The sequence below is a fragment of the Panthera uncia genome, chromosome A2 (genome assembly GCF_023721935.1).
Source record: "Panthera uncia isolate 11264 chromosome A2, Puncia_PCG_1.0, whole genome shotgun sequence".
In the NCBI taxonomy this organism is placed as follows: Eukaryota; Metazoa; Chordata; class Mammalia; order Carnivora; family Felidae; genus Panthera; species Panthera uncia.
Genome location: NC_064816.1, coordinates 1,129,650 through 1,141,619, shown reverse-complemented (window position 1 = coordinate 1,141,619; position 11,970 = coordinate 1,129,650). Strand labels below are relative to the sequence as shown.

General features: G+C 63.9%; 1 protein-coding gene across 3 annotated transcripts in view; it reads left to right on the top strand.

Annotated features, from left to right (window-relative positions):
• Positions 1-11,970, top strand: part of AP3D1 (adaptor related protein complex 3 subunit delta 1) — a 37,481-nt gene that overhangs the window by 11,568 nt on the left and 13,943 nt on the right. For all 3 annotated transcript variants that reach the window (XR_007459760.1, XM_049639548.1, XM_049639547.1), the window contains exons 2-14: positions 188-283; positions 882-962; positions 2,279-2,359; positions 4,287-4,394; positions 5,846-5,975; positions 6,866-7,005; positions 7,164-7,237; positions 8,259-8,308; positions 9,500-9,549; positions 9,866-9,914; positions 10,880-11,025; positions 11,111-11,259; positions 11,330-11,560. Coding sequence is in view for 2 of the 3 variants with exons in the window: in XM_049639548.1 (XP_049495505.1) it covers positions 188-283; positions 882-962; positions 2,279-2,359; positions 4,287-4,394; positions 5,846-5,975; positions 6,866-7,005; positions 7,164-7,237; positions 8,259-8,308; positions 9,500-9,549; positions 9,866-9,914; positions 10,880-11,025; positions 11,111-11,259; positions 11,330-11,560 (1,385 nt within the window). In the remaining variant the exon portion in view is untranslated. The remainder of the gene's footprint in view (positions 1-187; positions 284-881; positions 963-2,278; positions 2,360-4,286; positions 4,395-5,845; positions 5,976-6,865; positions 7,006-7,163; positions 7,238-8,258; positions 8,309-9,499; positions 9,550-9,865; positions 9,915-10,879; positions 11,026-11,110; positions 11,260-11,329; positions 11,561-11,970) is intronic.

The window sequence follows — 11,970 nt, the reverse complement described above, 5'->3', positions numbered from 1 at the left end:
CCCCCCCCCCCCCCCCCCCCCCCCCAGCCCCCGACACCCACCAACCTGCTTCCTGTGCGTGTGGATGTGCCTGCTCGGGGCGTTTCACGCCAGCGGAATCACACGGCGGGCGGCCTCTTGTGTTTGCCTGCTTTCTTGACCGTTTTAGACACTTGGGATTTTCCAACGCTGTCTGCTTCCCTTTTAGGCAAAGTATATCTCTCAGTGCATTGATGAAATCAAGCAAGAGCTGAAGCAAGACAACATTGCAGTAAAAGCCAACGCGGTCTGCAAGCTGACCTACGTAAGTACCGCGGACTGTTTGCTCAGGCGGTGCCCCCCCCCCAACCCCGATGCCGTCAGGCGGGTTGTAGACTCCACCATCCCTCCATCCGTCCTTCTGTCCACCCGTTTATCCGTCCACCGTCCGCTTCTACCCGCCTGCCAGACATGGACACCATCAGCTCCAGGCGCCGGCCTTGGCACAAAGTTGAGGGAGGGCACGCCGCGACGACCCTGGGGCTCGGGGCATGGTGGGCCCCGCCTGGCCTGGGCCAGGCCCCCCTCTTCTGGCCCCTCTGCTGGTCAGAAGGGAGGTGGAAGGCTTGCCAGGGGCGCCTCGTCACTTCGGGGGTGTGGGGAATTTTAACCAGTACTCCTGGATGCTAGTATTTCAACCACAGGCCTTCATCCTGTGTTTGTGATTAACGTGGCCCTGTGGTTTTCAATGGGAAGGCAAGCCCGTCAGAAGGAGAAATGAAATGCCCCGGGGTGTGTGCGTGGAGAGGCCCGCCTGTTCGGGAAGCGTGTGGCGGTCCTGTAGGAGCTGAGACAGAATGTTGGACGTTGGGGCTCAAGCCTCGGCGTGCGAGTGAAAATCAGCGCGCCTGTCTCTTCAACAGTTACAGATGTTGGGCTATGACATCAGCTGGGCTGCCTTCAACATTATAGAAGTGATGAGCGCCTCCAAGTTCACGTTCAAGGTGAGGCGGGCGAGCTTGCTTTGAGACCTGAACCGCGTGGTGGCAGAGGGTGAGGGTGGCCAGGGGCCACGCCACGCCACGCAGAAACAGAGTGCGGGACACGAGCGGCCTGTTCCAATCAAACCTCCACACCTCAAACATCACCAGCTCACGTTTGTCACGTTATTTGTTAGCACCATTTGTGTGCTTTCCTTTTTCAACTTCGAGGAATGTCAGTGAAATGATGGGTCTGTAGGATTATGTATGTGTATCTCATTTTTAGTGTTTATTTTTGAGAGAAAGCGTGTGCACGGGGGAGGGACGGGGGCGGGGGGGCAGTGGATCCGAAGCAGGCTCTGAGCTGACAGCAGCCAGCCAGATGCGGGGCTCAAACCCACGAACCGTGAGATCATGACCTCAGTTGAAGTCAGATGCTCAACTGACTGAGCCACCCTGGCGCCCTATGTTTTTTGACGCCAGGAAAGATAAATGTGTAACTGTCCAAAAAACAAGAAAGCACCGACGGTCTTGCACAGAGGCCACCACTTGTCACCTGGCCCCAGGGCCTCGTGGTCCTTTCTGAGCGTTTTCCTTCACCTCGCAGGGGTCCTGCTTGTGAGGGATCTGGAGCGCTGCCTCCTCACTCGATATCATAACTCGTAAATATTCTGAAAAACGATCGGCCGTCTGTGTGGCCCAGTTGAGGGCACTCCGTAGTTTTCCTGGGGTCTCACCAGCCGGGCAGCGGAGACCATTTCCAGGTCCCCGGGGCCTCGCACCCGCCTAAGGGTCACTGCCTGGGTCAGCCCTGCACTCCCTCTGAAGGACACCGTCATCCTGCCCACCGGTTACTCTCGGTGAAGAAACAAAATGTTGTGTTGCCAGAATCGGGAGGCGCTCTGCACGTGTACGAGAGCATCTCGTCCGTGTGCCAGTGTGACGTAGGTGTCTGCGTCAGCCTGGCAGAGGGACCCGAGTGCTAAGAAAACCCAGTGCTTGTGATGACTTACAGATTCGATGTAAAGGGAGCTCCTGGCTGCCCAGGAGGCTGTCAGGACACATGCTGGGGAGAGGACCGGCTGGTCTGGCGGACCTTATGAGAACTTGCATTTCAAAGGCCGGGTCTGGAACTCAGGAGCAGTTTCCTCCTCCTCCTCCTCCTCCTCCTCCTAGAATGACTTTCTGGCACCCACCCACCAGTGTTCCCGCGGCCAGCAGCAGGCTGTCACTGCCTGACCAGGGGCTGCTTGGCACAGAGCTCGGGGGGCGGCCTGGGGGCTTCTCCCCAGGGCGCCCGGCCCCTGCCTCGTGTGTGACGCCCTGTGTCTGACTCACAGCGGATCGGCTACCTCGCTGCTTCCCAGTGCTTTCACGAGGGGACCGACGTCATCATGCTGACGACGAACCAGATCCGCAAGGTAGGCCGTCCTTGGCCCTCACCGAGTGCCCTCGAGTCACCCTGTCCCCGTAGTATCCTCCACGCTGGCTTTTCTGCTGCTCTGAACGAGCGGCGAGGCCCACGAGCTCTCGCTGTCGTGACTCCCTTCGCAAGCCCGTGGCTCGTGAACGTGGCCACGGCATCGGCAGGAGACGCCCAGGAGTGGTGTGGCGGGCCATCTCCCTGCCCTCGGGCAGTGGTGAGGCTGGAGGTTGCCAGACGTCCCCCTTCCCTGCCCCGGCGGTGGCGGGGGGGGGGGGGGAGCTCTGGGAGTTGGAGGGCTGTCTCAGGCCCCTGTCCCTCTGGGAGTGCTCCTCGGGGCTGCACACCCTGCCCGCGGGGGCCTCCCTGCCCGGGGCCCTTTTAGTCACGCTGCGTACACATCTCAGTCGCGTGTAAGTTTTTGTGTCTTAGTCTCGAAGATCACCGAGTGGTAACTTTCTTCCTCGGCCGCAGAGCTTCGAGCATCTTTTGTGCAGTAGTGAGGGGGTGTCAGGGAGAGGCAGAGCTCACCGGCGGTGGGGTTTGCGGGCCGGACCCCGTGAGTTGCGGTCGCCCTCGCGGGAGCACCTGGTGACCCGGGCCGGGCTCCTGGCCGGGGTGTGTGTGAGCGCTTGGCGTGGGCCGGGCCACTGGTCTGAGCGCACGAGCCTGTGGTCGTGAGGAGGTAGCGGTGGTCAGGCTGTATGGCAGAAGTGGACGCCACAGGGCCTCGAGGGGCAAGCCCGGCCGGGAGCGGCCACTGGGGGAGCCTACCGGTGGGGGGGGCCCTCCGGCTGCTGGACCCCCAGGCACCAGCCCACCCGCCCAGCAAGAACAGTCTCTGGCCCAGTGCCAGGGCGCAGCCGTGCCCCCACCCACCCCTTTGTAAGGACCTCCGTTCAGACGTCTCCGCGTGGACGTGTGCTAGAGGTGGGTCGCTTGGGTCTCTGCTGTCAGCACAGAGCCCGACATGGGGCCTGATCTCACAGACCCATGAGATCACAACCTGGGCCGAAATGAAGAGTTGGACGTTGAACCGACTGAGCCCCCACGTGTGTCATTTAAATAAACCCGTGACTTCTGAAACACGGCTTCCGCAGACCGGCCCCACCCCCGTCCCCTCAGCTGGGGCTCCTCCCACTTAATGGTGACGCAGGCGTCCTCCCCAGAAACTTCTGTCTCTGAAAAGCCCCGCGTAAGTCTCGCTGAAGAAGGAGCCTGGCCGTCCAGGGCCTGGGCTCCCCCTTGGTTCCGTCCCGTCAGCCTGGGCTGGAGTGGGTTTCCGAAGTTGGCCTCTTCAGGTTGTCCCCACAGTCTGGAAGGTCAACTCCTAAAATGCCTCTCAGTCTGTTTTTACCACGTATAGATGGTGTTTGGGGGGTTCCTTAGGAAAGCATCCCCAGGGCAGGTTTCTGGCACAGACGATGCTTCCCTGGCGTGGAGGCTGGGCCCTTCTGCGCTGTGTAACCAGAGGCCTCTGGCGGCTGCCCGCCCGAAACACGAGCCTTGGGCCGTAGGTGCCGTGCCTTTGGGCGGGGCCGGAGGAGTGGCCCCTGGTTCTGGTCTGGGGACCCCTGCCGCAGGCCTGGGGGGCGGTTAGGGCCGGCCGGATGTGCCTTCCCCTCACGTCGGGGATCACAAACAGGCGGGCAGTTCGCGAGCCAGGCACTGGTACAGGCTCGGCCCCGCCTGTGGTCACGGCCCTGGGACGCCGGGCTGTGTCTGTGCGGAGGGCGGTGCCCGCCGTGGGCCTCTGTGCCCAGCGGGGCGGGGACGGCTCTCCCACCGTCCCAGCTCTTCGGGGACAGTCCCAGAATGGGCTGCTGCTCGCTACTCCCCAGACAGGCACAGCCCCAGACTGAGGGCCGGGAGCCCGTGATGCCCGGGTGGCACCTGCCCGCTGACCCTCCTCCTTCCCTTTCCAGGACCTGAGCAGCCCCAGCCAGTACGACACTGGCGTTGCACTGACTGGCCTGTCCTGTTTTGTTACCCCAGATCTTGCCAGAGACTTGGCCAACGACATCATGACACTGGTGAGTTTGCGAGAGTACCCGACCCCCCTTGGCCTTTGCCCCGTGATGTGACTTAGTCCGTCCAGGTGCCTGGAAAACGGAGGTTAACCGTCACACCAGGGACACTCGGGCACGTGGGAGTGGGCCAGGTTCCCCCGGAAGAGACGGGGCACCGGGTTGCCATGTCCCCCACCCCCTCACCGGTGGGGCCCCGGGCTCCGGCTGTCTCCACCCTCACATCCCTTCGTCACCTTCTTTCACTAGTCCTGCCCGGGGCCCGGGGCAAGCGCCCACGTCCCCCGGCGCGTCCCTGCCACTTACCACCTCCCTGCCCGGTGGTGGCCGTGGAGGTTGTGGCAGCAGGCCCCGCACGTGGTTAGCGTGGTTCTTCCGGCTCCATCCCTGATGCCGTGTTTCCCTCTGGCCACAACTTGACTTCCGGTGGTTCGGTCACCTGAAGGGCCAGGACCCCACCCAGGGCTCCTCTCTAGGCTGTCAGAGCATCTTTCTAAAACGCAGATGTCCTCTTAGAAGTCGTGGTCCTCAGGGGCACCAGCCGTACACCTGAATCTTCAGCTAATTGGGAGGCCTTTTCCCATCCGGTTTTATCTGGGCAGAGCAGAAGGGCGGCTGCGTTCCGCCCCGGACAGGTCCGTCCGTCCAGGTCAGCCTGTTTGCCGTGTGGATGGATCAGTCTCAGCCTGTGGTCTCAGACTGTGTGCCAGCAGCTTCTAGAACGGGGGCCGGTGTGCCTCGGCCCTGCCCCATGCAGCTGGCCCGGTCGTAACTGACTTTGCCCACACTCGCCCCCGCCCACTCGTTCACATCGTGTCCCTGGTGGCTCTCGAGAGCCGGAGCAAGAGTTCTGCCCTCCCGGCCCAGACAGTGCTGGGTCGTGGGGCTGGGAGCTCTCTCGGGGCAAGGTCCCCAGGGCCCATGCGCATCGGAGGCAGGAGGCCTTTCTGGCCAGAGCAGAGTCCCGAAAGGACAAGAGTCCGGGTCACGTGTGGAGGGGACCCTGGCACCCTGCTGTGGGAACGGGCCTCGGCAGCTGGAGGCTCGTGAGGCAGAGGCTTGCTTTCCAGTTCAGGGCCCCGTCCCTCTGTCTGTCCCTCATCGGGTTCCAGCCAGTGTATGACAAGGGTCTCAGCCTCTGGAGGGCGGACCTGGGGTCACAGGCACAGGGAAGCAGGTTTCAGTTCTGTCCACGACACTATCATGTGACCCCTGGGCTGGGGGCAGTGGAGCAGGTGAGCAGGCCTGGTTTGGAGGCCAGAAACCAGATGAGCTGGAGAGAGGGCTTTCCTTCGGGTGATGGAGGGGAGACTCGGGCAGATGCAGGACAGGTGAGCAGGACAGGTGAGCTGGGTGGCTGCGGGGAGGGCGACAGGGGCAGCGGGGGAGGTGAGCAGGGCCGGCGCCGGGAGAGTAGCGGTGTGGCGGGGAGGCTGACCGGACCTCTATCCCTGCAGATGTCGCACACCAAGCCGTACATTCGGAAGAAGGCTGTCCTGATCATGTACAAGGTGTTCCTGAAGTACCCCGAGTCCCTACGCCCCGCGTTCCCCCGCCTGAAGGAGAAGCTGGAGGACCCCGATCCCGGTTTGTCGATTGGCCAGGGGGGTGGCTGGGGGCGCAGGGCTCCGTGGCATCTGTGAGCCCCTAGTGCAGGATGCTGCAGGGAAAGCGTTGGAGGGGCACTGGGTCCCGGTCTCGCGTCTTGGGATCTCTCCAGACAGCGCCTCCTTCCCTTCTGGCACCTGCTTCCCGCGCTCTGGCCTGGAACCCGCCATTTCTCCGAGGAGCCTGGCCCCGTTTGTTGGTGTGGGGTTTAGGCGCCGAGCTCTGGGTGCTGGGTGTCCCCTTGCCGCTGGGCTGCCCTTTTTCCAGCCTCTCAGCAGACCCCCGCCGTCCCCACACTGGGGAGTGCCCGCTGTCTGGTCACACCTTAGCGCTCATGACTTGATGCCGGTGTCTTGGCCCCAGTCCCCACCACGGGGCTCGTGCCTACTTGTCCTCTACAAATCCTTCCTTCGTTGAGGACTCCCCAGGCTGAGCAGTGTCAGGTGGCTTCTGTGACACAAGGCAGGTCCCAGCTTGTCTCTCGGGAGAGCCTGCCTTGTCTTCAGGAGAATCACAGGCCGTGGAAAGTTTTGTTAGGAAAGTAGGAGCGAGGCGGCAGGCGTGGTGGGTGTCCTGAGCCCGGAGTTCCTTGGGACCTGCAGGGGAGCAGCCCACAGACTCATGGGACGGGCCGTGTCTGTTGCCTTGGCCTTGGCCGCTGGGAGCCTAGCCCTGACGTGACTGGTACTTCAACCCGGCCCACAGGTGATGGGCAGTGTGCCAGGCACAGAGCAGGGCTCCCTGCACTTGGGGGGACCAGCCTGAGGAGGACGCCCCTCCTCGAGAAGGCTGTACCTCCCCGTGTTGTTGAGACTCTTAACTGCTGCAGAGGGACTCCCTTGCTGATGGGACACCCCCTTATTTCACAGGGGTCCAGTCGGCCGCAGTCAACGTCATCTGTGAACTGGCCAGGCGTAACCCCAAAAACTACCTTTCCCTTGCCCCCCTGTTCTTCAAGCTGATGACCTCCTCAACCAACAACTGGGTCCTCATCAAGATTATCAAACTGGCAAGTATCCCTCCTGACCTTCCCTTCCTCCCACACAAAACGGCCCCGGCGTGTCCTAGGAGTCCCCTGGGCGTGTGGGTGCGGGTCGGAGTCCGCACGGTTCTGTTCCTGCCACGAGTGACCGCCCCCCCCCCCCCCCCGGCTTCTGTCGTCCCTAGTTTGGTGCTCTGACCCCCTTGGAGCCAAGGTTGGGCAAGAAGCTGATCGAGCCTCTCACCAACCTGATCCACAGGTGAGCCCTCGACCCCCACGTGACCTCGTCTGCCGCACGCAGCCCCGTGCCCCCTCTGGGCCCTCGGGGGGACCTGGGGAGAGTCCTGGTGGCAAGAAGCAAACACACGCCATGGGACTTGGCTCTGGACCATGAGCTGTGCCACCGAGGCTCATGCCGGCCCTCCCGGGACACTGGGGGCTGTGAATCCGTTTTGGAAACAGCACCAGTGAAAACAAAAGGAAGGAAGACCCCTAGCTCACCAGTAGGCCCTGGCCGTCTGGCTGGGTCTCTGGCCAGTTCCGGAATGTTGCAAGAGCTCCCACTCCACTCTGGGTGCCTGGGCTTGAAGCACGGACGCTGAGTGGCGGATGGCACCAGAGATCTGCTCTCCAGGGGACCTGGGAGGATGGGCAGCGGGAGGAACGGGGGTTTCGTGGCCACATCAGACCTAGCGCCACGTGCCCTGCGTGAGGCCTTGGGCTCAGAGCATCTTTGGTTTTAAACGACAGGCATCTTTGCATGTGGTGCGGCTCTGTGGTCTTCAGAGGGGATTAACGGGAAGCCATGAGTCTCGTGACTATGGTGTGGACGGGCTGCTGGCCCCTGTTCTCTGGGACAGGTGGCGGCCATGCTGTCAGGTTTAGGTGACTCGGGATCAAGAGCGTCACCTCGGAGGATGTCAGAGTGGAGTAGACGCACCTGGTGCCTGCCCTTGGGTGTCACCCTGGGCCGTACTGGACGCCCCCAGGGGTAGCACTGGGGCCACGGACGTCTGTGCTGTGCCCACCTGTGTGTGGGCCCCTGAGGCGGGGCAGGGGGCCGTCCCAGGTCCGGAGAGACATTTAGGGCAGGTGGCATTCCCTCACGGACATCACAAAACGGGTTCTGGGGACATCAGAGGTCACCGCCGGCGGTTAGAAAGGGAGGCTAGTGTCCCCCGGGGACTGCCGCGGACCCAGGCGACGGGAGCGTGCGGGGCCACCAGGCCTGCCTCCGCCTCGGGCCTCCCAGTCTTCACCCTCTGCTCTTCCTCCGCCAGCACATCCGCCATGTCTCTTCTGTACGAGTGCGTGAACACCGTCATCGCAGGTGAGGGGCCCGCCCTCCCCCATCGGGACCCCCGGGGGCCACAACCGGCCGTGGGACACATGCGCCCAGGGCCCCTGCCCGCCTCCGGCCTCCAGTGCCGCGTCCTGCCGCCCTCGGCCACGCACCTCCCCTGCCAGCAAGATTCTCCTTCCTGAGTATTCTAGAGCGAGGCTCCGGCCCCGTGCCGTCCCCCGTGAACTCTCGAGCACAGAACCTACCACGGGAAGGTTTCACAGGGCGGGATCGGAAGGCACTTCCCTGGTTTGAGTCCGGCTGAGGGCCACACAGAGTGCTGGGGGGTGCATCTGCCCCTCCACCTGCTGTGTTTGGCGGAGCCAGAGTCGTTGCCCCCAGGCCGGCTGGCCGTGTCCTAGTTTGCCGTCTGGGTCACTTGTTCCTGGATGTAGTGGCCCATGGGTTCACCTGCTCTCTGCCTGATTATCTGGCCCAAGCTTTTGGGAAGGCAGCCTTCTGGTCCCTCCTCACGGCCCCGTGGACAGCCTGAAATTCATCACAGGAGGCTGGCCCGGGGTCCACACTTTGTGATTGGAACTTCGTGGGCCATGGGTGTTCAGAGGCTCAGTGACACTAGTAGAAAGGGAGGGCGGGTGGGTGGACATTGGGGCAGGCTGGCACCCAGAGGCAGCAAACGCAGAACGTGGAGAGGTTTATCTGTGTCTGGAGGGGTCGATGGGGGAAACCGAGGTGTGGCAGGATCAGAGCTATCCTTGGTGACGGGCAGGAGATCTGGGAGGAGTAGGCCAAGGCAGGCCTGGCACGTTGTAGGGTCGTGGGTCTCAGGTGGGGGTGGAGCAGGCTCTGGAAATTGCCCTGGACGGGGGTGCCTGCCTCGGGGCTCTCTGTGTTCTTGGCCACAGAGACCCAGCGCTCAGGTTCTCACCGGGGGTCGGTCAGCAGGCGCCTCTGCCGGGCTCGGGCGGAGACCCCAGACCCCAGGAGGGGAGCAGGTCCTCGGCACAAACCTTGTGTCTGCACAGACAGCTCCGGGACACGAGCCCCCTGCCGGCGAGGGCGGCGGGAGCCCCGGAGTCAGGTTCCAAACGCGGTCTCAAGCCGGCCTGTCCTGGGAGAGTGCCAGGCGTGCCTGTGCTGTGTGGCGCCCCGACCGACGCCCCCAGAGGACGTGGGGCGAGGACTGGCGAGTCCTTGAGACAAGGTTTTCTGTTTCAGTGCTCATCTCCCTGTCCTCCGGCATGCCGAACCACAGCGCCAGCATCCAGGTACGCCCCCCCCCCCCCCCCTCCCCCCGCGTCGTGCCCTGCGCCCGGCCCCGTGCGGCGCGCGTCTATGGAGTTGACAAGGGAGCAAGGGGAACACACGTTCGTGCCCCTGGAGTGTGTACGTGGGCGGTCCCCAAACTATGTCCCTGTTGGAGCCCACAGGCCGCCCTCCTGCCGCGGGGAGCAGGGCCGGGTGTCCCCCTGCCCCTCCTGGTCCCAGGAACCTGTGAGCCGGACCAGGGCACACGGCAGGCCTGGGGTCACAGGATTCACTGTTGTCTCAGAGGCGTGACCACTGTCGCCTTCTCCTCTGCAGCTCTGTGTCCAGAAATTGAGGATATTGATAGAAGACTCCGACCAGAACTGTGAGTTCCTCTCTGTACCTGCACCCGGAGCCTGTGTGGCGCTGGGGCTCTCGATCCCGCACGAGCACAGGCGCTGGGACTCTTCCACTGTGCCCCCTAGTGTGCACGGGGTGCCGCGGGCTTCGGCAGCGTTTTAAAGAAGCCAATCTTTCTCCGCTTGGCCGCAGCCCCTGCCCGCTGCCCTCGTGCACCACCGTCTCAGTGTGTGACTCAGTGGTGACGGCCCCTCCCGCGTTCAGCTGGCGGAGTTTGAGACCGTGGGTCGTGTGCCCACGCGCCCGGGGAGGTGCGACCCGGGCGAGGTCCCCGAGCCCCAGTTCCAGCGTGGAGCTAAGGGGGCTGCTGGGGAGACGCAGTCGGGGGGTCAGAGGAGAGGTGCAGGGTGAGGCCTGGAGCCGCACTGATGTCTCCTGCCTGAGGCCTCCCCGGGACCGTCCAGGGGGGCCAGCTCCCCCGTTGGCCTTGCTCGTGCGCCTGCGTGTTCTATAGACATGCTCCATCAGGGCTTCTGGCCTGTCACGCGCCCCGGAGCCCGGACCGGAGCGTCAGGGGCTTCTGAGGGCCTGGGAGCACTGGCCCCACGTTTTCAGTCCAGATCTGTTTGCGGCAGGGGCTGCCGGACCTGTCCCGCGAAGGGCCAGACAGGGCCCCGTCGCCCCCACCGTCGTGACCACGGGCCACGTGCTCACGCGAGGCTTTTACAGAAACAGGCTCTGTTGGGACCTGGCCCGTGGAGGCCCGCGCTTCACTGCCCTGCTTCGGCGACCCTGTGTGTGGGTTGCTCAGGGGGAGACAGTGGCGCCCCGCATGCGGGAGGTCACCTGGCCTGCAGCGCCCACTGTTGAGGACACCCGGGGGCCAGCGTGCAGCCCGTCCTGGCGGCGTCCACGTCGTCGCTGTCTCCGCACAGGCCCCGAGGGCTGTGAAGGCGCGTCTGGGCTAACGGGGTCTCGCCGTCTCCGCAGTGAAATACCTGGGCCTGCTGGCCATGTCCAAGATCCTCAGGACGCACCCCAAGTCCGTGCAGGCCCACAAGGACCTCGTCCTGCAGTGTCTGGACGACAAGGACGAGTCCATCCGCCTGCGGGCCCTCGACCTCCTGTACGGAATGGTGTGTGCCCCGCCCCGGCCTGTGCTCCCCGCTCCCCGCACGCGTCCCCGGGCTCCTCCCTCACCGGCTCCTCCCCTCCCCCCAGGTGTCCAAGAAGAACCTGGTGGAGATCGTCAAGAAGCTGATGAGCCACGTGGACAAGGCCGAGGGCACGACCTACCGCGACGAGCTGCTCACCAAGATCATCGACATCTGCAGCCAGTGCAACTATCAGCACATCACCAACTTCCAGTGGTCCGTGCCCCACAGCCCCGGGGGGCGGGCGCCGGCACGGGGCGTGCTCCTCAAGGGCTCCCTCCTGCAGGTACATCAGCGTCCTGGTGGAGCTGACCCGGCTGGAAGGCACCCGCCACGGCCACCTCATCGCCGCGCAGATGCTGGACGTGGCCATCCGCGTGAAGGCCATCCGCAAGTTCGCCGTGTCGCAGATGTCCGCGCTGCTCGACAGCGCCCACCTGGTGGCCAGCAGCACCCAGCGCAACGGCATCTGCGAGGTGCTCTACGCGGCCGCCTGGATCTGCGGGGAGTTCTCCGAGTGAGTGCGCTCCCCAGGGAGAGGCGTGGCGGCTGCCCCGGGCCCCCTTCCTGGGCCGCCGTCTCTGGGGACGGCGCGGCATCAAGTGCACATTTCCGACCACGAGCCCCAGCGAGGAGCCGGTCGCGGCGTGGCCCGGGGTGACGGGGTTTCTCCCCAGTGTCCTCTCCTCCCTGCCCGTCGCAGCCGCGGAGGTTCTGTCGCTACAACGATGCTGTCGAGCTGGTTTTGTTTTCTTTTCGTTTTTTTTTTGTTTTTTTTGTTTTTTTTGTTTTTTGTGCTGCTACTCCGTCATCGTCCCGTCGTTGCTGTGGCTTCTTCCCTAGAGTCCTGTCCATCTGGCCTGGTGCCTGGGGATGGGGGAGCGCCCACGTGACCCCTGTGGCGGGGCGGCCTGCTCATCGGGCCCT